At 39.6% G+C, this 24,835-nt stretch overlaps 1 protein-coding gene across 7 annotated transcripts in view; it reads right to left on the bottom strand.

Moving 5' to 3' along the window:
- The window catches only part of stk40 (serine/threonine kinase 40), a 107,964-nt gene that overhangs the window by 26,041 nt on the left and 57,088 nt on the right, over nt 1–24,835 (bottom strand). For 6 of the 7 annotated variants that reach the window (XM_069895853.1, XM_069895852.1, XM_069895858.1 and 3 more), the window contains 2 exons: nt 23,195–23,339; nt 14,268–14,387 (listed from right to left, as the gene is read on the bottom strand). In XM_069895853.1, the coding sequence (XP_069751954.1) occupies nt 14,268–14,387; nt 23,195–23,339 (265 nt within the window). The remainder of the gene's footprint in view (nt 1–14,267; nt 14,388–23,194; nt 23,340–24,835) is intronic. The other variant, XM_069895857.1, reaches the window with a different exon arrangement.

Below are 24,835 nucleotides of genomic sequence, written 5' to 3'. Positions count from 1 at the left end.
GCTTTAGACGCAGAGAAGGCCTTCGACAGAGTAGAATGGAATTACTTGTTCAAAGTATTGCAAAAATTCAGTTTACCGGAGAAGTATATTAATTGGATTAAAGCATTATATAAGGGACCGTTAGCAAAAGTGACAGTAAATGGACATGTATCAAAGCAATTTAACTTAAGCAGGTCAACGCGGCAGGGATGCCCACTATCACCATTATTGTTTGCGCTAGCTATAGAACCACTAGCAGAATAAAAGATAAAAATAATTAGAATTAAAAATAAAAGACAGGGAATATAAAATCAGTCTGTTTGCGGATGATGTGATAGTGTACTTAACAGAACCAGAACTATCAATAAAAGAACTATATAAGAAATTGAAGGAATATGGAGAAGTGTCGGCATACAAGATAAACGTAAATAAAAGTGAAGCAATGCCTATGAATAACGCGGATTTCTCAAAATTTAAGGAGGAATCCCCATTCAGATGGCAAACGCAGGCAATAAGATACCTAGGTGTGCAAATAAACAAAAATCTAGGCCAATTATATAAACTCAATTACAATCCACTAATGAAAAAATTACAGGACGATTTAGAGCATTGGAAAGAGCTACCACTAACACTGATAGGAAGGATAAACTGTATTAAAATGAACATTTTTCCAAGGATACTATACTTATTTCAGGCATTGCCAATACAACTGACAGAAAAATTCTTCAAAGAGTTAAAGAAAATAATAAGGAGATTTTTATGGAGGGGGGGAAACCGAGGATAGCACTAGATAAATTAACAGAATGGTATAAACAAGGAGGCTTACAATTGCCAAACTTCAAAAATTATTATAGAGCCGCACAATTAAGGTACCTATCAGATTTTTATCAAACAAGGGAAAAACCAGACTGGACGAGACTAGAATTAGATAAAATAGGGGAAAAGATACCTGAACACATATTATATAAATGGGACGAAAAATTGGTACAACATAGAACTTCTCCAGTATTACACCATCTCCTCAATATATGGAAGAAGATTCATGTAGAAAGAAATAAAATAAATTACCAAATACCAAAACTAATATTGACGCAAAATAAGCTACTCCCTTTTACAATAGACAACCTTGCCTTTAGAAAATGGGAAAAAAAAGGGATTAAAAGAATAGAAAATTGTTTTTCAGGAAGTAGATTCTTATCCTTTGAACAAATGAGAGATAAGTACAATATAACTGGAGATACAGCGCTGGCATATTACCAACTGAGATCCTACTTGAAAGATAAATTAGGAAACAACTTGAGTTTACCAGAGGGAAGTAACCTTGAATATGTGATTACAGATACAATGTTAATCAAAAGATTTATAAAAAATATGTATATTAAACTGCAAGAAAAGGAGAATGAGGAAACAAATGGTAAAACTAAACAAAAATGGGAACAAGATTTAAATATAAAGATAAAAAAGGAAACATGGGAGAAGTTATGCTCTGGAACGATGAGAAATACAATAAATACGAGGCTGCGTATGATACAATATAATTGGTTACACAGACTAAACATTACACCGCAAAAGTTAAATAAATGGGACCCAACAGTATCTGATAGATGTTTTCGATGTAAAAAAGAAAGGGGAACAACAATTCATGCAATCTGGACATGTGAGAGAGTAGAAAAATTTTGGGATGATCTCAATCAGATATTAAATAAAATAACAGAAAACAATATACCAAAGAATCCAGAGATCTTTCTCCTAAGTAACATAAAAAATAAAGAATTTGGAATTGACTTGGAAGATGCACAAAAAAGATTTGTCAAGATAGCCCTAGCCGTAGCAAAAAAATGTATTATGTCAACCTGGAAATTGGAAGATAATTTGAAAATACAACAATGGTATATAGAAATGAATAAATGTATTCCATTAGAAAAAATAACATAGTTTAAGAAATAATATTGAAATATTCGAACAAGTATGGGAGCCTTACATTAAATACAATAGCGAAAACCTACCGGGAACAAACATTACCTAAGTTGATGGAAGGAGAAGAAAAGAAAAGAATGGACTCAGTAGAATTTCCGGTGTATTTCTGTTGAATGACAACATTGTCTAACTGAATTAATGCAACCTAGATTGTATACCTAAAATGGATGAGGGGGGGGGGTGGGGGGGTGGCTTGGGAGGAGGGAGGGGGGAGGGAGAAAAAGTCACTGTAAATGTGTGGAAAAGAAAAAGTGTATATCATGGCTATTGTGATTTATGGTGTGAAAAATAAAAAATTAAAAAAAAAAAAAAATTACAGTAGGTGAAACAACAAAAATAGTGGGCCTGAAGGAGTGTGAAGAAGGCACAGATATGAAGGAATTTATAAAAGGATGGATCCCGAGGGTCCTGGGAACAACAGAAATGCAGGAAGAAATGGAAATAGAAAGGGCATACAGAACATTAGCTCCGAAACCACAGTCACAGCAAAAACCAAGATCTGTTTTAGTTAAATTTTTGAGATATTTGACGAGAAAATATACTGGAGCGGCCAAGAAATAAAATTAGAGAAGATAATAAACCATTGGAATACAACAGTCAAAAATATTTTTTTACCCAGACATAAGTTTAAAGAAGAGGAAGGAGTTTAATACAGCGAAATCGATCCTATGGAAAAAAGGTTATAAATTCATGTTAAGACATCCAGGCGTGCTTAAAATATTTATACCCGAGGAGCAAAAGATCTGGAGGATCTGGAGGAAGCACAAGAATTCGCAGAACGTTTGCAGGACAGAAGGAGAGATGAAGTGATGTAATAAGAATAAAAAACGGCGATAAAGTATATATAAAGATGTAAAAACAATGTATATGTAAAGAACTAAAGAGGGAAAAGAAAAGGGAAGGAAGGAAGGAAGGGGAAAAAAGGGAGAGCTTTGTTATATGTATAAAAAAAAGTGTTTTTGGGGTGTTGGAGGGAGGAGGAGAGAGAATGACTGTCACTGTGAAATCAGTTGAAGCTTGCGAGCAAGATCACAATCCAAATGGAATGGGGAGTTGTGATTGTCCAGCAAGGGATAAGGGGCAACTCAGAGGGGGAGGGGGGGGCGCATTGGGGTTAAGGTAATATTGGGTTTGGGAATTGTTGGAGTATTTTATGTTTTAAATGTGTTGTCATACATTGAGTTTAAAAAGGGAAAACAGAGATGAAAATGGGGAAAAGGGATTGGATGGAGGTAGTGAGGAAGCACAAATGAGGTGTAAACAAGATAAAAGATGGCCACGTTAAACTTAATGACTATAAAATGGAATACATAGCCAAATTAAAAGGAAGAGGCTATTAAATTTCCTGAAATTAAAAAAAAATAGATATAGCATTTGTGCAGGAAACGCATCTAATTGAAGTGAAATATAACAAATTAAAGAGACTGGGTAGGACACCTAGCGGCAGGATCATATAATTCAAAATCTAGAGGTGTAGCACATTAATTAATAAAAATGTACCAATCAAAATAGAGGAAGAAATAATAGATCCAGCAGGAAGGAAATGTAATGATAAAGTGTCAGATATACTCAGAATTTTGGAATTTGCTCAATATATATGCACCTAATGAGGAGGATCAAAAGTTTATGCAAGATATTTTTTTGAAGATTGTAGATGTGCAGGGGAATATATTGATAGGAGGGGATTTTAACCTTAATTTGGATCCAATGTTGGACAAAACTGGACAAAAAACAAGCAAAATGAATAAAGTAGCGAAATTTATGGTTAAATCAATGCAGGAAATGAAACTTATGGATATATGGAGGAGGCAACACACAAGAGAGAAGGAATATTTATATTATTCGAGTAGGCACAAAACTTACTCAAGGATTTTTATGTTTTTGTTGTCAGCCCATATTCAAGGGAGAGTTAGGAAAACTGAATCTAAAGCTAGATTGTTATCTGATCATTCACCCCTGTTATTAGCAATAGAACTGGAGGACATCCCACCAAGAACATATAGATGGAGGTTAAACTCCATGCTAATTAAAAGGCAATAATTTAGGGAGTTCATTGAACACCAAATTAAAACATATTTTGAAATAAGCACTGAATCAGTGAAAGACAAATTTATATCATGGGATGCAATAAAGCCTCCATTAGAGGATAGATAATAAGTTATGTAACTAAGTTGAAAAAGGACTACAATAGAGCAGTTAGAAAGGGAGATAGTAAGTACAGAAAAGGAACTAGTAAAAAGGGATGAGGTAACGAAAAAGAGAATTGGCAGACAAAAAAATAAAATAAGAAACATAACAAACATACAAGGTGGAGAAGAACAATGAAAATAAGCCAAAAGTATTACGAACTGGGAGAAAAAACACAAAATATTAGCCTGGGAACTTAAAACAGAACAAGCTAAAAGAACTGTATTGGCATCAAGGAAAAAGGACAAACAAATTACATATAACCAAATAGAGATTAATGAAAACTTTACAGAATTTTATGAACAATTTATATCAAACTGAGAACAAGGGGAAAGATGATAAAATAGAAGAGATTTTAGCTAAAATTGAACTGCCGAAATTGTAAAAGAGGAAAACAAACTGATAAAACCACTTGAAATAGATGAAGAAGAGGATGTATTAAAAAAGCTGCCAAACAATAAAACACCAGGAGAGGATGGATTTCCAATAGAATTCTATAAAACATTTCTTTGGCTTGGCTTCGCGGACGAAGATTTATGGAGGGGGTAAATGTCCACGTCAGCTGCAGGCTCGTTGGTGACTGACAAGTCCGATGCGGGACAGGCAGGCACGGTTGCAGCGGTTGCAAGGGAAAATTGGTGGGTTGGGGTTGGGTGTTGGGTTTTTCCTCCTTTGTCTTTTGTCAGTGAGGTGGGCTCTGCGGTCTTCTTCGAAGGAGGTTGCTGCCCACCGAACTGTGAGGCGCCAAGATGCATGGTTGGAGGTGATATCAGCCCACTGGCGGTGGTCAATGTGGCAGGCACCAACAGATTTCTTTAGGCAGTCCTTGTACTTCTTCTTTGGTGCACCTCTGTCTCGGTGGCCAGTGGAGAGCTCGCCATATAACACAATCTTGGGAAGGCGATGGTCCTCCATTCTGGAGACGTGACCTACCCAGCGTAACTGGATCTTCAGCAGCGTGGATTCGATGCTGTCGGCATCTGCCACCTCGAGTACTTCGATGTTGGAGATGAAGTCGCTCCAATGAATGTTGAGGATGGAGCGGAGACAACGCTGGTGGTGCCGGTAGAGGACCCATGATTCGGAGCCGAACAGTAGTGTGGGTATGACAACGGCACTGTATACGCCAATCTTTGAGGTTTTTCAGTTGGTTGTTTTTCCAGACTCTTTTTTGTTGTCTTCCAAAGGCACTATTTGCCTTGGTGAGTCTGTTGTCTATCTCGTTGTCGATCCTTGCATCCGATGAAATGGGTGCAGCCGAGATAGGTAAACTGGTTGACCGTTTTGAGTTTTGTGTGCCCGATGGAGATGTGGGGGGGCTGGTAGTCATGGTGGGGAGCTGGCTGATGGAGGACCTCAATTTTCTTCAGGCTGACTTCCAGGCTAAACATTTTGGCAGTTTCCGCAAAACAGGACGTCAAGCGCTGAAGAGCTGGCTCTGAATGGGCATCTAAAGCGGCATCGTCTGCAAAGAGTAGTTCACGGACAAGTTGCTCTTGTGTCTTGGTGTGAGCTTGCAGGCGCCTCAGATTGAAGAGACTGCCATCCGTGCGGTACCAGATGTAAACAGCGTCTTCATTGTTGAGGTCTTTCATGGCTTGTTTCAGCATCATGCTGAAGAAGATTGAAAAGAGGGTTGGTGCGAGAAAGCAGCCTTGCTTCACGCCATTGTTAATGGACAAGGGTTCAGAGAGCTCATTGCTGTATCTGACCCGACCGTGTTGGTTTTCGTGCAGTTGGATAACCATGTTGAGGTACTTTGGGGGGCATCCGAGGCGCTCTAGTATTTGCCAAAGCCCTTTCCTGCTCACGGTGTCGAAGGCTATGGTGAGGTCAACAAAGGTGATGTAGAGTCCTTTGTTTTGTTCTCTGCACTTTTCTTGGAGCTGTCTGAGGGTAAAGACCATGTCAGTAGTTCCTCGGTTTGCGCGAAACCCGCACTGTGATTCTGGGAGAACATTTTCGGCGACACTAGGTATTATTCTATTTAGGAAAATCCTAGCGAAGATTTTGCTTGCAATAGAGAGCAGCATGATTCCCCTGTAGTTTGAGCAGTCTGATTTCTCGCCTTTGTTTTTGTACAGGGTGATGATTATGGCATCACGAAGGTCCTGAGGCAGCTTTCCTTGGTCCCAGCAGAGCTTGAAAAACTCATGCAGTTTGGCATGCAGAGTTTTGCCGCCAGCCTTCCAGACCACTGGGGGGATTCCATCCATACCTGCTGCTTTGCCACTTTTCAGTTGTTCAATTTCCTTATGTCTCTTCCCGGGTGAGGACCTCATCCAGCTCTAACCTTAAGGACTGTTGAGGGAGCTGGAGCAGGGCGGATTCTTGGACTGAGCAGTTGGCACTGAAAAGTGATTGGAAGTGTTCTGACCATCGGTTGAGGATGGAGATCTTGTCGCTGAGGACTTTGCCGTCTGAGCTGCGCAGCGGGCTTTGGACTTGGGGTGAGGGGCCGTACACAGCCTTTAGAGCCTCGTAAAAGCCCCTGAAGTTGCCAATGTCCGCGCTGAGCTGGGTTCGTTTGGCGAGGCAAGTCCACCACTCATTTTGGATCTCCCGGAGTTTGCACTGAAGATGGCTACAAGCGTGACGGAAGGCTCGTTTCTTCTCTGGCCAGGACGGCTTTGCAAGGTGAGCCTGGTGGGCAGATCGCTTCTTTGCCAGCAGCTCCTGGATTTCCTGGTTGTTTTTGTCAAACCAGTCCTTGTTTTTCCTGGAGGAGAAGCCCAGTACCTCTTCAGTGGATTGCAATATGGCAGTCTTCAGCTGATCCCAGAGGGTTTCAGGGAATGAGTCCATGAGGCGGATTGCATCCTCGATCTTTGCTTTGAGATTTGCTTGTAAGTTTCCTCTCACTTCGTCTGACTGCAAGTTTTCAACATTGTACCTCTTTCTGGGGGCTTTCCTGTTCCTGGACTTTGGCTTTAAGTGAAGGTTGAGCTTGCAGCGAACCAGCCGGTGGTCAGTGTGGCACTCCGCGCTGGGCATGACCCTGGTATGGAGCACATCTCATTTGTCACTTTCTCGCACCAGGACGTAGTCCAGGAGGTGCCAGTGTTTGGATCGGGGATGCATCCAGGTGGTCTTAAGGCTGTCCCTCTGCTGAAAAAGGGTGTTTGTAATGACAAGCCGCTGTTCTGCGCAGAGCTCCAACAGGAGGCGCCCGTTGTCATTGTACTTGCCGACACCATGCTTGCCCAGGATTCCTGGCCAGGTTTCTGAGTCTTTGCCAACACGAGCGTTGAAGTCACCAAGGATGACAACCTTGTCGGCTGTAGGGGGTGCGTTGAATGAGGTTGCGCAGATCAGTGTAGAACTTGTCCTTTTCTGCTAGTTCCGCCTGGAGGGTTGGAGCATAGACATTGATGAGGGTGATGTGACGCTTGTTTTGAAGGGGGAGTCGCATGGACATGATCCGGTCTGAGTGGCCTGTCGGGAGGTTTTCGAGTTTGGAGGCAATGGAGTTCTTGACCATGAAGCCTACACCAGATAGGCGTCGTTCATCCATAGGCTTGCCAGACCAGTAGAGTGTGTAGCCCGTGCCACGTTCTTTGAGGCTGCCTACATCTGCAAGGCGGACTTCACTGAGAGCGGCTAAGTCGATGTCAAGTCTGAGGAGTTCTTGTGCGATGAGGGCAGACCGACGTTCAGGTCGGTGGCTGTCAGTCTTGTCTAGCATGGTTATGATGTTCCAGCATGCTATCTTGAGTTTGTGAGCATCTTTTGAGGGGGAGGACGTGGAGGGGGAATGGACATGTCTTCGGGCCTGCACAAAGGAGCTTTTAGGTGGAGTGCACTGTGCGCAGTTCTGGCCCCACCCTTTACACCCATGGTTCGTGTGCCGTGGCCAAGCAAGCTGGGACGTGGCACCGAGGTCCTTGGGTCGTAGGTTTTATATCAGAGTGGCCTTCTCCTATGCAGGTTTCTTACCCGGGCTGGAGGGGCCTGCCTCCCCTCCTAGGTCGGAAATCACCAGTGGACATGGCCTAAGTAAGTTTAATTGGGTTCTCTAACTCCCTCAAAGGTAGGTCAGGGACCCGGTTGGATTCTGACGGGGTTGACCGAGTCACACCCTTTCTCACTGCTGTGTAAATGGGGTGTAAAATGTAAAAAGTGAGGGGGAGGCGGCGGCCTCGGTAGAGTGAGGCAGGTGGAGGCCCCGGTCCGGGCAGAGGGTAAGCCTCTCTGAGCCTCTTTCAAACAGTTCTGGGCATGTAATGCTGTAATAATATTGCGCTAACCACTACACTAATCCTGCTGCCCCAAAATGAAATGTCCTATCACAAAACATGTAAAGAGTTATTAATTCTTCCTCTCCTGGAAGTAATGAACCAGATAGATGAAGCACAAAACTCGCCAGATTCATGTAAGACAGCAATAATTACAGTAATACCAAAGACGGTGAAGGATCCATTAACACCAGCATCATATAGACCAATATCTCTACTTAACTCAGATTATAAGATAATAGCGAAATTATTAGCAAAGATTGGCCGATTGTGTACCAAAAATAGTCAAACAAGATCAAACTGGATTTATTAACAAAAGATGGACAGCGGATAATGTCTGTAAACTTATTAATCTAATTCATGCAGTTCAAGGAAATAAGAAGCCAAGAGTGGCTGTTGCTTTACACGCAGAAAAAGTGTTTGTCAGAGTAGAGTGGAACTATTTATTTAAAGTTTACAGAGGTTCAATCTACCAGAAAAATATATTAATTGGATTAAAGCATTGGCGAAGGTAACAGTAAATGGATATGCATCGAGCTAATTTAAATTAAGTAGGTCAACTAAACAGGGATGTCCATTATCCCCCTCATTGTTCGCCTTAGCAATAGAACCATTGGCAGAACTGATAAGAACAGAAAATAAAATAAAAGGGATAAAATTAAAGGAGAAGGAGCTTAATTGCAGATGACATCATAGTATACCTAACAGAACCAGAAATATCAATAAAAGAATTACATAAGAAATTGAAGGAACATGGAGAAATATCGGGGTACAAGATCAATGCAAATAAAAGTGAAGTGATGCCAAGTGATGCGGATTATACAGAATTTAAAAAAGAATCACCATTTAAATGGCAAACACAAGCAATCCAATACCTAGGTATAGATTAGATAATAATTTAAGCAACTCGTAAAAATTAAATTATCAACCACTAATGAAGAAATTGCAGGAAGACTTAGAACATTGGAAAGAATTACCACTAACATTGATAGGGAGGGTAAATTGCATTAAAATGTATGTTTTCCCAAGGATACAATATTTATTTCAATCATTACCAATTCCCTTAACAGAGAAATTCTTTGATGAACTAAAGAGAATAATAAGGAAATCCTTGTGGAAAGGGGAGAAACTGAGGGTAGCGTTAGATAAATTAACAGAGAGGAATTACCAAGGTGGTTTGCAGTTACCAAACTTCAGAAATTATTAGAGCCGTACAATTAAGTTATTTATCAGATTTTTACCAGACAAGGGAAAAACCAGACTGGACTAAGATAGAACTAGATAAAGCTACCGGAATGTATACTTTATAAGTGGGTTGAGAAGTTGGTGCAATAGAAAAGTTCACCAGTATTGCATCATTTACTTAATATATGGAATTAGATCTGCTTAGAAAGGAAAAAGACAAATTACCAAATCCCAAAATTGTTATTGACACAAAACCCACTAATCCCTTTTACAATAGATAACCTTTCCTTTAGAAAATGGGAGAGAAAAGGAATCAAAAGAATAGAAAATTGTTTTTTGGGAAATAATTTATTAACATTTGAACAGTTGAAGTACAAATATGGAATAACACGGTACAATGTTTGCATATCATCAATTGAAAGCATATTTAAAGGATAAATTGGGAAACAGCTTGAGATTACCAGAAGGAAGCAGCTTCGAATATGTGATTACAGACACAATGATAATTAAAAGATTTATAACGAATATGTACATTAAGCTGCAAGATAAGGAAAATTATGAAATAAGCTATAAACCTAAACAAAAGTGGGGAAAGGATTTAAACAAAGACAAAAAATGAAGTATGGGAAAAGTTATGTTCTGGAACTACGAAGAATATAATAAACACAAGATTACGCATGATACAGTATAAATGGTTACACAGGGTATATATCACGCCTCAAAAGTTAAAAGAATGGGATCCAACATTATCAGATAGATGTTTTCACTATAAGGAGGAAACAGGAACAACAATACATGCAATTTGGGCATGTACAAAAGTGAATATGTTTTGGGAAGAACTAAATCAGATATTAAATAAAATCACAAAAAATAACATACCAAAAAATCCAGAGATCTTTCTTCTAAGAAACAAATTGGATAAAGCGCAAAAAAGATTTATTATGATAGCCTTAGCAGTAGCAAAAAAAATATAATGTCAACTTGGAAAATGGAAGAGAGCCTGAGAATACAGCAATGGTACATGGAAATGAATAAATGTATTCCATTGGAAAAAATAACATAATTTAAAAAATAAAGTCCCATTATTTGAACAAATTTGGGAACATACATGGAACATGACAGAGAGGGCTTGCCTCGGACCTCCACCCCCTAAAATGATAAGACAAAACAACTTGATTCAGTGTGTAAAAGTAGATGACGCATTTTTCTTGTTTATTTTTCATTGTGTGAAGATTGTTTTATGGTTTTATTGTATTGTATATGTTGAATAATTATTGGTTTTGGAGGGGGGAGGAAGGGAAAAAAAGGAGAAAATGCCACTGTGTATATTTAATGTATATATTTTGGTCGACATGGTTCACAGAGTGAAAAATAAAAAAAATTAAAAAAAGAAAAACAATTAGTAGAGAAATTTTAACTTTCCACATACTGACTGGGACTCCCATACTGTAAAAGAGCTGGATGGCTAGGAGTTTGTCAAATGTGTTCAGGAAAGTTTTCTAAATCAATATATGGAGGTACTAACGAGAGAGGATGCAATACTTGATCTCCTATTAGGGAACCAGACAGATCAGGTGACAGGTGTATAGGTGAATATTTTGGGTCCAGTGACCATAATGTCATTCGTTTCAAGTTAATTATGGATAAGGATAGGTCTGGTCCTCAAGTTGAGATTCTAAATTGGAGAAAGGCCAATTTTGTGGAAATGTGAAAGGATCCAGGAAGAGTGGATTGGGATAAGTTGTTTTCTGGCAAGGAGGGGTTCAGTAAGTGGAAGAGCTTCAAAGGCAACATTTTGAGAGTGCAGAGTTTGCACGTTCCTGACAGGATTAAAGGCAAAGTTAACAAAGATAGGGAACCTTTGTTTTCAAGGGATATTGACGATCTGGTTAAGAAGAGATAGATGTATAGCTGGGCCACAAGGAGAAAAGTATAGAAAATGTAAGAAAATACTTAAGTAAAACAGGAAGGAAAAAAACATGAGGATGCTTTGGCAGATAATGTGAAGGTAAACACTAAGGATTTCTACTAGTATGTTAAGAGTAAAAGGATAATAAGGGACAAAATTGATCTCCTAGAAGAGTGGTTGTCTATGGAGTCTCAAGATGGGGGAGATATTAATTTTTTTTGCATCAGTAGTTACTCATGTAAAGTATACAAGGAAGAAAGGGAAACAAGCTGAAGTGGCATGGAACATGAGGTGGCGCCTGCTCCCTTACAGTGTTATGGACCATGGAATGACCTTTTGGACTGTGGACAGACATTTTAAAGAATGGATTTCTACTAAGAACTGTGCAAGTCCAGGCTGGCTCGCCATTTGTAACACCCCAAACCAGCAACAATAGAGAACACATACAAAAGGGTTAAATTCTAACTATATTTATTATTAACTATTAACAATATGATATCTTACCCAAATTAACCCCATGATATGCCTCCTAATAATAACTAGACAGAGATTATTTACAAAAAGTATATTTGTGAAAAAAACCCAATCTTTTCAGTCTGTGCCCATGAGTCAAAAACAAAAGGAGGAAAAAAATCCCCCAAACCCCAGGTCAGTCCAGTTAACTAAGTCAGTCAGTCCAAAAACAGTCCACAGAATTCACTTTCAAAATTTAATGTCCAAATTCAGTTCTTCAACTGATTACAAAAGAACTCCACATGAATGTTGGATAGAGAGATGACTGATGTTGCTTGGCAGTAAATTTATGCATCCTTTGGAGATTTCTTTACCATGGACTTTCCTTGCTTCTTCAAGGTTGGTTTGTTTTAATCACCTCACTTATGAACACAGCTTCTTCACAATTTCCTTCTTAAGCAGTGGACTCAAAGTGATCTTTTTGTCACACTCTAATTCGGTCAACCAGAACTGTTCTCAACAGAGTGGGATCTCTGCGTATCCTTCTGGCTTCTCCTCCAAACTATCTCTGCCTCAGCCAGCTGGAATCTCTCACATTCTCATCTGCCAAGCTTGACCTTGGCAAACCACCAATGAGTTACATTTCTCAGTAGAAATGCATTCTTTAAAGTGACAGTCCACAATCCAAAAGGTCAGTCCATGGTCCATAACAGAAGCGAATAAAGATAGATAAATTCCCTGGGCCTGACATGATATTCCCTCATATCTTGAGGGAGACCAGTGTAGAAATTGCAGGGATCCTGACAGAAATATTTAAAATATCCTTAGAGCTCTAACAATCTGTTTTTTTTTAAATAAAATGCATGTTCATGTTTTCTTCTTTTCTCCATGTTCAAGAATAACTTACTATTTGTCCATTTGTTTTGGAATCACAAGCCACACTTGTTACACTCAGAGTAAAAGTCTTGATTCCTCATCACCTCACATTAAATAAAAGACAAAAAATATTTATGTTATCGGTAGGAGAGAAGTACAGAAGAAACCAACTAATTTGACTTTCACAGGGAAGGTGGCCAATAAACTTTGAGCAAAGATGGACATAGCCAAAGAAAGATTGGGAATAGTTAGACTAATCAATTTTCCCTCATATGATAAATGCAATCCTTAGAACTAGTCCAGAAAATCTTCATGGGACTCTCTCTGGCAAGTACTGCATATAGGACCCCACATTCCTTCCTCTGTCCCCCTCCCCCCCAAAGAAAAACCTCAAAAAATCACCCCTGCTCTTATATGTGAAGGTAACATTTTGGGGACTGTGCCTTTCATCCACAAAATGGTGACAAGATTACTATTTCTCAATCCATCATTACATGCAAGGCAAGACTTGAGTTGTTCACACTTTAAAAAAAAATCTCTTTTCTAGTTCCTTTAAATGACAAAAAATCTGGACTCGGTGAAAAGGAATGACCCAATTTCTCCAGCAGGTTGATAACCAGAAGCATACATGTAAGCTGACTGATAAAAAGGATTTGAGGAGAGTTGATTAAAATAAATTCACAAAAAAATACTGGGGCCTAGAAATATCTGCTTGAAAAGATGACACAAGCTGATAGTAGAGCAACACATTTGAAAATATACCTTCGTGAACACCTGCAGAACCTGAACCTCCAAGTCCATGGTCAGAGAGCTGGTCAATGGAAGTAACCTTTTTACTCTTTGCTCATTTTCTACTCCTAAACACGCTTAGGGTAATACAGTGAAACCTCGTTAGAACAGGATTCATTAACCTGCAGAATCACGGTGTCTGTGGACCCCAAATCTTGATTTTAAGAGGCCAGGCTAACGGCCACAAACTCAAAAATGGGCTCTTGTGACTCATTTACAAGATGTGTACGTTGATATGTGGAGTTTAAAAGTCTTAAAGGTCTTATTATAGGGTTTGAGTCCAAGTATTCTGTTATCCTGAATTATGACATATATGCATCTGTTGCGCGACTCGACTATAATACGGTATTACTGTATTTGTGTCAAAGTACAAAAAGGTTTCTATGAAATTTTACAGAATTCAGTTCCAAAAGGCATATGTAGTTTTGTACAAGGTAGAGGAAAATAGTTGAAACAAATGCTCTTCAAACATGTTACATCTCTTACTGATAGTCTGCAAACATCTTTTCAATCATCTTTACAATAGAGGCAGGCAAGAGAGGTGCTCAAGCAGAACTCTATCCAAAGATCTCTCTGATGATGGCTTAAGGAAGGAACAGGAAATTTGAAACTTTATTGATATGACTTTAGAGTGGTAAGCAAAGTAGAACCAATGCTACGTTGCCCAGTAAACTTACCAAGTGGCTATGATGGAGCTCAATGAATCTAGCACTTCAGCTGCTGTCAGCCTTTGCTGGGGGTCAAGAAGCAGCAACTTCTGAATCAAGCAAACTGTGTTTTCCGAGACACGGCAATCTCTGGCAGATAGGGAAGAAATGAACTGATTTATACCTTAACGTAAAAATGCACTGAACCACAATATTATACCAGCTGAACAACAAAAATCTTGAATCTATTTATCACAAAGCAAACTCGTGAGTCATAAAGCAGCACACCCAATACCTTAGGCTTAAGGCATGGAACAAGAAACCAGTGAGTAATGCTGAGATGAAATCCACTGTCCCAAACAAAACAAATCTTCCAGATTTGTGCAGCATTAGGACTTAAAAAGCAAACATTGGAAAGCTAATGCTGATGGAAAATAATTCTTCAAAACCAAGATGTTTCTTTGCAAATCTTCGTTAAGTGGGCAGGAAAGCAACTCAATCATCAATCATAGATTTTACATTCCTTATCAAGAACGATGCTTTAGATCATATCGTGGACTAGGAGTGACCCATACCGTACCACACTCTCCAGTGTCAGCTGCAAAAATAATGGTGAATAATATCATGCAAAAACACTTGTTATGTCTTGAAACAAGAAGGCCAATGCAATATCCAATCACTAAGTTTTACACTTCCACTCTCAACGTTGGTCAACTGAAAAATTGCTTTAATTGTACCAGAGTCAAACTCTCAATCCAAGTGGAAACTAACAAGCTCACCCTCCCTTTATTTTTTTAATGAATCCTGATGGCAACAACATGCTACCAAAGACAATGATCAGCTGTGTGAGAAAGCTGAATCACCCTGCAAGGGTCACACTCAGTTATCCAGCTTATGCTTAATATTAATGTTTATTCCCCATTCTCATACAAAACATTTCACAGGGACTCACAATTCTCATCTTACAAATTTTGCATTCATATTAACATAATCTTATTGGACTCAGACTACAATTGTAGGTTCAGTAAAATCCCCATTATCTGGAATTCAATTCACCAGAAACTCAAACAACCGGCAAAAAAAAAGGAAATAAATGAACGAATAAATAAAAAAATGTCACTAAGTCTGGGTGGATGGACCCTGTGGGGGGAGCAGTGAGACTTCGCTGGATGTGCTCAGGTTTGCCCTGCTGAACAGGCAATGCCTCTCAATGCACACAGATTTTTTTTGCTGTCGCCACTTGTGTGGAGTCAGGTTGTGCGGAGGGTCTGACCAAGACACCAGAATGAAGATAAAGTTGATGCTGCTGGCTGCTGGGGTGACTTTCTCAAAGTGTCTCTCTATCCTTGCCTTGTACGTCTTTATTTTTTATGGGTATTAGGTATATTAGTAAGGCTTTATCTGTAAAATTTGGGGAGGGGGTTAATTATGGTTACGATTACTGTGCCAGCAACCGTGGTTGGAATTTAAATTTTGTAAGTTATGGGAATCACTTGATTAAAGTGAACTTCACATAATTAAAACTAATAATTTTGAATTGTGACATTTTGGAGTGCCCTTTGTCTTTTAAATGGTGTATTCTTAATGCAAGTGTGTTAGTTAGGTATTGGAAAAGTGAATCTCAGTCAACAAGAAAGTCGTCCCTATTGGTGCCAGATAATGGGGATTTTACCATATTAATACTGAAGGCTCTCGATGACTTTGTGTCTTCTAAAACTTTTCATTGTTGGACATGTCTTCGTTATTTTCTCTTTCTCCCCTAGATCAGACTGCATGGTTCTACAGGAGGAAAAACTAAAGTGCACACAGACGAGAACCCAGTAAACACAAAGTTGTCTCAATAAACCAAATAGTTTTAAATCCAAGTGTGTCTAACCTACTAGGAAAAATCTAATCTCCTCAGTTCCAAATGATCCATCCCTCACTTTGAGGCTGCATCGCTTGAGAAACAAACTCTGTCCATCAAGTTTTAAGCAATGGAAGACATGCTGACAAAAATAGTCACCACTCATTCTTTCAAACACTAAAAAATAAAGAAGCCTTAGCTTACTTAATCTTTCCTTACATGACAGACCTCCCTCCCCAGAAACCAGTCTGGTCAGTGTTTGGTGCACTCCCTGGATTACAAATATACCATTTTTGGCTTAGATCATGAAAACTCCATAAAATGCTCTATCCATAAGCACAGTAAGGTGCTTATTCCCCCCACCCCCAACCACAAAGTACCTGTTTAGCTGCAGCAAGAAATTGTGCATATGTATACTGTATTTTATATAATATAAAATAAACTCATTATCTTAACTATAGGAAATTTTCTTTCATACCATACTCAAATCATCTTACAATAATGCTCAACATATCATTTGCATGCCTGACTTGTTTGTGACATCTGCCTGCAAGCTTTCAGTGGCTAAGTATAAGAGCACCTGGGTCCCTTTGACATCAGCTTTTCCAGGTTCATTACCATTTAAAAATTACTCTGTTTCCATTTCTACTGGTGGAGATCACCACATTTTTCCACCCTACTCAATTTGCCACTTTCCTGTCCATTCACTTCGTTCTTCTTTGCATTGTCAACACTACTCTCATTACCACAGTTTTGCCTCATTAGCAAATTTGTTATATTTGGTCCCATGAATCATATTTATGAATACCTCAAGGAGGATATTGAATTGTGCAGGGTAAATGAAGCAAAAAGGGTAATTATGGAGACTATAGTCATTAAGAAAGAGGAAGTCCTGGAGCTTTTGAAACATAAAGATGGATAAGACTCCCAGTCCCAACAGGAGTTTCTAAAGGACCTTGAGAGAAGTTAGTGAAGAAATAGCAGAGGGTCTGACAGTGATTTTTCAAATCTCATTAGAGACGGGTATAGTGCCGGAGGATTGGCATATTGCACATATGGTCCTGTTGTTTAAAAAGGGCTTGAGGAGCAAGCCTAGCAATTATCGGCCTGTAAGTTTGACGTCTGTGGTAGGTAAATTAATGGAAAGGGTTCTTAGAGATAGTATATTTAAATATCTGGAGAGGCAAAAATATGGATTTTTGCGTGGAAGGTCTTGTTGAATTTTTTTTGAAGAGGTGACTAGGAATGTTGATGAAGGTTGAGCAGTGGATATTGTCTATATGGACTTCAGTAAGATCTTTTTTTAAATTTTTTATTTTTCACACCATAAACCACATTGACCATGATACATACATTTTCCTTTTCAAATATATACAGTGTCATTTTCTACACCCCCCTCCCTTTCCACCCTCCCTACCTCCCCCCCCATCCATTTAAAGTACAAAATCTAAGATACATAAGATTCCGCATGGAAGGTTAGTTAGGAAGGTTCAGTCATTGGGTATTAAAAAATGGATATCGCAAAATGGATATCGGTCAGAAATTCACTGTATCCGTTTTATCGTTCATTAACTACAACATGGCAGCCAGCTCTTGTGAAAGGTTGGCCACCCCTGACGCTAATTTCCATAGATAGCTCCCTACTTTCACCCCAAAAAACATATAACCATAACATGGAAACAGGCCATTTCAGCCCTTCAAGTCCACACTGGTTCACTCAAACAACTCCGCTAGATCCCTCCACCTATTCTCTGCCCATAACCCTCCAACCCTCTCCTATCCATGTGTACATCCAGCCTCCTCTTAAATGTAAGAATTGACTCTGCCTCAACTATTTCCTCTGGAAGATTATTCCATTCAGCCACCACTCTCTGAGTGAAGAAACATTCTCTAATGTTTCTCCTAAAATTTTGCCCCCTTCCCTCAACTTGTGTCCTCTTGTTTCAACCTCCCCTGCTCTCAGGGGGAAGAGTCTACTTGCATCTAGTCCATCTATTCCCTTCATAACTTTAAAGACCTCTATCAAATCACCTCTCAACCGTCTATGTTCCAATGAATAAAGTCCTAACCTCTTCAATCTTTCTCTGTACTCTAGGTATTTTAAGCCAGGCAACATCCTGGTAAATCTTCTCTACACCTTATCTATATCCTTCCTAATATATATATATTTATTATACACACACACACACACACACACACGGCCATAAGTCGCATAGGTTGTAAGTTGGGGTCTACTTGTATGTCGTGTTCAAACTGAGTAACTACTCCCCTTTCTGTGAAGAGGATTGCTGTAATTACACCAATTCACCTAGCACAAACTTCACCGATAGGTTTCTCGACACTGGAGAGGACAAGGATTTGGAAGATCATAAAAGGTTATAGGAGATTACCACAGGTTCTATATACACTGGGAAAATGAATCAAGTAACGGCAGGTGAAATTTAACTCAGACAAGTGCATGGTGTTGCATTTAGGAAAGTTAAACTCAGGCAGGAATTGTAAAGTTGCTCCAAAACTCAGAGCTCCAAAATTTTAATTCATTTTTCAATCTTAATTTAATTCCAAAATACAGCCAGGTAACAGGCCTGTGCAGCCTCCAAGCCCATTCTGCCCAAATAACCCAGTGGTTCTCAACCTTATTCTTTCCACTCACATACCACTAAGTTATCACTACGCCATCAGTGCTCTGTGATTAATAAGGGATTGCTTAAGGTGGGATGTGAGTGGGAGGGGAAGGTTGAGAATCACTGCTCTAGACCCAATTGTAACTGAAATATTTTACTTGAGAAAAATTGTCATTGGCCCATTTCCTTTGGAGTTATGAAACCCTGCACATAACGAGTCAATGAGGTACAATTAAAACAGTGGTTCTCAACCTTTTTCTTTTCACCCACATCATGATGATGATGTTCATCCTTCGTAGTCGAAGATGACCAACTAACTCAGTGGTTCTCAACTTTTTTCTTTGCACCCACATAACCACCTTAAGCAATCCCTTCTGGCTTAGGGAATACTTAAAGTGGGATGTGAGTGGAAAAAGGTTGAGAACCACTATACTAACCTGTACATCTTTGAAACATGGAAGGAAACCAAAGTACCCATGGAACAAAGGGAGAACACACAAATTCCTTAAAGACAACAGTAGATTCAAACACAGGTCGTTGACACTGTAATAGCAGGACATTAATCATTATGCTACCCATTATAAAAAGCAATTCCTCATTTTAATTTGTAGAACAGACTTGGGTGTACAAGTAGATAGTGGATAAGTAGTGAGAGTGATGCTTGGCACACTTGCCTTCATTAGTTAGGACACTGAACAAAAATTGAGACATATTATAGCTGTCCAAGACATCAGAGACCACATTTGGAGAACTGTGTGCAGTTCACTTAGTTATAGCAAAGGCGACATTAAATTGGAAAAAGTGCAGAAAATGTGTGCAAGGATATTGCTGAGAATGGAGGGCTTGGGTTTCAGGGGGAGACAGGATAGGTTGGATTTTTTTTTTTTAAATCTGGTTGTGAGAATGTTGGGCAGTGGAGCTGAGTGGAAAAATAGATCGGCACATTATTAAAAAGCAGGGCAGGCTCTTCGGCCCATCGAATATTTCTGCTCCTGTATCCTATGGTTAGGGGAATGAGCTGCAAGACAGAGGCAGGACAATTACATTTATTCAGATTCATGAACTGGAAAGGCTGAGAGGGATACAGGCTAAACAGGCAAATTGAACTAGGTCAGGTAAGCCACTTGGTTGGCATGGACAAGTTTGACCAAAGGGCTGGTTTGTGCACTAAATATGACAGGAACAACTTGAGAACCTGGAGATAGAAACCAAGGGCAAGAGATGTCACTTCCACCTTCAGCCATTATCAGTTAGAAACTGGCAATTCTGTGAGATACCCAGGTAAGTTCCAACACAAAAACTAGCATTCAGTTTCTCCTGAGTGAAACATTCATCATCCTGCAGAACAGAAGTGTGGTTGCCAATCATTCCCAACTGCAACTTCTAAGAGAGACCAACATTTTCATCATCATTCAAGGACGAAGAATTTCAAACCTGATCAGCTCTCTTTGCACTCATCTTCATTTATGCTGGTTTAAATGATGAATTATCAACCAGAAGCTAACAAGAGCCCATCCCATGTGAGCCACTAATTCACCAGGTCAGCCAGTCGCAACCCAACTTCCAGATATTCAGTAACTTGGCTGATTTCAGCTGCCTCAAAATATCATGTTCAACAATGTCCATATTACTAATTAATTTCATTTGCAAAATTTAGAGAACCATGAATACATTTGATAAAAGTGAACATTCAAAAGGAAAGAGCAGTACTAAGGTTTTGAACTCAATGAACATTTTGTGCTGAACACACGAGTGAAATGGCAATGGACTGAATCACCAAAGATGCTTGGTCTTGTCAGACATCCAATTTAGAAAATTCAAATTCAACAAAATCAAACAAATCCCATACTCTGATTAGAGTTTCTAACCAGACCATACCTCGTATAGCACATTCAGATCTGTATTTAAATCATGGACAGGTCACATTTCTCCAGTTAAAAATCTGCCTCATCTCCAGGTTTGATGCCCACAAAACAAAAATTGTTCTTGTGCCTTCATATGGCCCTCATATTGGCTTTCAAATCCAAGGTACACAATTATGTTATGCCAAACTTGATTACTCATTCACCACCTGATTTGGCGAGAACACTATTGGTTCTGCTCCTGTCTGCTGAAATAACTAGATCAGGAATTTTCCATGAACAAATACCCAGCTTTTTCTCTATTGCTTAAAATCTCACTCTCTGGGGTTCACCACACAATTTTGAGCTCAAACTGGGCCAAGATAGAATCAACACAGTACATCATTTCCTGAATCAAAAGGCAAAATGTCAAAGTTCACCCATTAGCTCTATCCCTTCCCCAATTCATCTGTGTTGCCCAGCCCCCTCCCTATAATCTTGCAAAAACAATAGGCTGGTCCATCACCTTCATAACTATTTAACTGGTTAGCTTCCAACTTTTCTGATCCCAAGTTAAATGATATTATTGATATTATAGAACCACACCATCAGAAAAAAAAATCTGATTCTGCTCCCACAGCAACCAACCACCTTGCCTCACAGTCTTAGTGATTCTGTTCAATTCAAACCTCTAGTGCGATGTCTGGAGTTTGTAGATTCTCTGTGACCATGCTGGGTTCACTTGGGTGCCATTTGGTATTGCCCCACATTCCAAATGTGCTGCACACTAGGTGATCGAGCCACCATAAATTTACCCAAATGGAGGTGGGTGGCAGGACAATATTGGGAGGTGAGAGAGTAGGTAGCGGAAAAAAGTCAAGGAACAAGAATGCTGGGACTGCTCAAAGAGTTGATAGAGACCCCTCCCCATCATTCTTGAGCAAAGTACTGACCCAAAAGATCCTGGATCAATCCAATCAACTTTCATCTTCTTCCTGAATTTAAGCAATTTAAAGCAAGTTTGTAATTGAGGTCAAAAATCACCACTGACGTTCTGAGGAAATTTGTCTTTGAGCTCCTTGCATGCATTATCCGCTCTCTGCCTCCCAATATCTTCCACCAAACACAGTGGCATGTTCCACAAGCAAACCCATGACACTGATAAGGGTCTGAGCAACACCTCCCTCAAGATTCTCCATACTCCTCCCTCTGACTGTTTCTGAAATGTCACATTACTCATCTGACTCCAAGTAATGGATGAGCAGAAATTTCCTCCAAGTGAATATAGGAAAGAGATTTCAAATAAAAATTCTAGGCAGCTAAATACTGAAGACTAAAAAGCTCCATTGTTTTCAGTTCTCACCACAAACTATTTTTCCTAGCCACGAGCACTAACTCTCTCCCTAACAACTGGCAGAAACAAAACATTCAGATGCCAAAGCTCTCTGCTATGGAATTTCTTCCCCAAATCTCTCGACTTCTCTTTCCACTGAAAAAGACACTCTTAAAATACTACCAATTTGAGCAAGATGGTAATCTGCTTTAATAAGACAGATCTTCTGTTGAGATCCACAACTATCTGTGGACAGACACGCCCAAAACTCTAAAATTTCAGTGAACAAACTACATAGAATGCCAGCCATCCACTTTTGTTGATGCTACCATTTAGACTCATGGAGAACCATTAATTGGTGCAACTTCTGCAGATTTCCCAACCCTTAAGGTGAGAAATCCCCAGACTGAACTTTTGCCAGGTTGGCAACATTTCTTGGAGTTAGAGGGAGAAATAAGTTTCCACGAGCAAGGCAGATGAACATTTCCATATAATTCAGGTTAAATGCTTAATTTTTTGTGGGTTTGTACATGAGTGCACATTTTTTTTAAACTTTAAAAAAATTTAGATGGGTCCCAAGTCAAAGAGATTTGCACATTTTTAAATGGTAATTTTGACCAAGAAAGCTGAAGTCTGAGATCTCAAAATAGCAACCCCATTCTTGCCACTAAAAACACCCACATGGTCTCACTAATGTTCTTTATCAAGTTTAAGTGTCCACATGAAATATGGTGTGGTGAGAAAGATGGCTTTGTGAGCAGTCCAATTCATCAACCCATACACAGTACAACAGTAAAATCAGGGTAGAGTTATAGAGAGAGATTGGAACAGAGCAAAAGGAAACATGATTTTACTCTTGCAAGGTTCATTCAGGTGTCTGATCACAGCAGGAAAGAAGCAATTCTTAAATCTGGTGGTGTGTAATCTCACGCTAAAATTTTCTTCCCACAGGAAAAGGGTGAAGCATGTAGCTAGGGTGAGATTAGTCTTTTAATATGTAATCACCTTTTCCACGGCAGTGGGAAAATTAGATGGAGTCTATGGGGAGGAAGAGAATTTATGCGATGGTCTGAGTCGCGTTCACAACTGTTTCTTGCCATCATAGGCAAGGCAGTTTTCATACCATGCAGTGATGCATCCTGACAAGATGCTTTCAACAATGCATCTGTGGGGAAATAGAGGACATCATGTTGAAGTGGTTGGATGAGAACTGGTCATTGGATGCATTTACACAAACACAAAAATGTTGGGCGCTGTAAGATACTGCAAGTTGGAAGACAGCATGAAACTGCAAAAGAAGTTCTCAAACTTACTCAGGGATGGTGTATTCTGCTGCTTTTATTTTCCTGAAAAGCTCCTGAGGTATGCTGTCATAAAATGGGAATTGCCCATAAAGCATTGTGAAGAGCACCACACCTAGTGCCCACATGTCACTGGGTTTGCCCCTATATGGTCGGCCTGGAAAACAAAAGCAATTTTAAGTGAATCCATTGTGTCAAATCTTTAAAAAGCTAAATGATCATACAATACTAACATATTAAAATAAATGCTGCATAAAACCTGGGGTCTCCAATTGTCAAATAATCTGCTCAAGTTTCTGCCATTGTAATACTACAGGGGGTTAAAAGGGCAGAGAATATTTGTAGTAGCTTCACTTTTTTTTTAAAGCACTTTCAATTCTCCCTCATCTCAGCCCAATCCCATAAAAACCAATGCAGCCATAAACATCTCATTAACTCATGGTTAAAAGTTCAACACAATTCACTGCAGGTTTTCAGGTTTAAACATTTAAAATGCATGTCCAATGCAAACAGAGCTTCAGCTTCTAACTGCAGCAAGTTCCAGAACCTCTGAGCTGTAAAGTTTCAAAGCAAACTTCCCACATGTCATTTTAAAACTATGCCTGATTATGGACCGCACAGTGCTCCAATAACTCTAATTCAACCTCTCAAGTTTATAAATCTCCCTCTGTGTCTTTGGTTTCAAAAAATTACAAGCTCTTGGAATTCTCCAATCCCACCAATATCCTCAGAAATTTGTACTCTTACAGAAACACATCCTTCCTGTGATTAAAAAAGCATATTACAGCCATTATCCAGAGATCAAAATATTTAACCTCTGATTTTAAATATAATGTCTCAATTAAGTCTCCGAAACATCTTGTTAACAGTTTTATCTACCTGTATTGTTTCCTTTAGTGTTCTGCGGACATGTAACCAAGGCTCCTTCCAATCCCCAGCATTTGGTTTACTACCATTTACTTAATGTTGCATTATAGCACGGATTTATGGGAGGAAGATCAATAAAAGATGTAAAAAATCAAAATGTGATTTTTGGTAATCCTAAGATTTGAGAACTTGTCCTTTTCTGCTGGTTCCGCCTGGAAGGTTGGAGCATAGACACTGATGAGGGTGATGCGACGCTTGTTTTGAAGGGGGAGTCGCATGGACATGATCCGGTCCGAGTAGCCAGTCGGGAGGTTTGAGTTTGGGGGCAATGGAGTTTTTGACCATGAAGCCCACGCCAGATAGGCGTCGTTCATCCATAGGCTTGCCAGACCAGTAGAGTGTGTAGCCCGCGCCGCGTTCTTGGAGGCTGCCTACATCTGCAAGGCGGATTTCACTGAGAGCGTCTATGTAAATGTCAAGTCTGAGGAGTTCATGTGCAGTGAGGGCAGACCGACGTTCAGGTCGGTGGCAGTCAGCCTTGTCTAGCATGGTTCTGATGTTCCAGCATGCTAGCTTGAGTTTGTGAGCATCTTTTGAGGGGGAGGACGTGGAGGGGGAGGATGTGGACATGTCCTCGGGCCTGCGCAAAGGAGGCTTTCGCGCAAACAGACGAACTACTGGCATGGTCTTTGCCCTCAGACAGCTCCAAGAAAAGTGCAGAGAACAGAACAAAGGACTCTACATCACCTTTGTTGACCTCACCAAAGCCTTCGACACCATGAGTAG

The sequence above is a fragment of the Narcine bancroftii genome, chromosome 8 (genome assembly GCF_036971445.1).
Source record: "Narcine bancroftii isolate sNarBan1 chromosome 8, sNarBan1.hap1, whole genome shotgun sequence".
Lineage (NCBI taxonomy): Eukaryota > Metazoa > Chordata > Chondrichthyes > Torpediniformes > Narcinidae > Narcine > Narcine bancroftii.
Note: the sequence above shows the minus strand (reverse complement) of the source record. Positions and strands in the feature narration are given on the sequence as shown.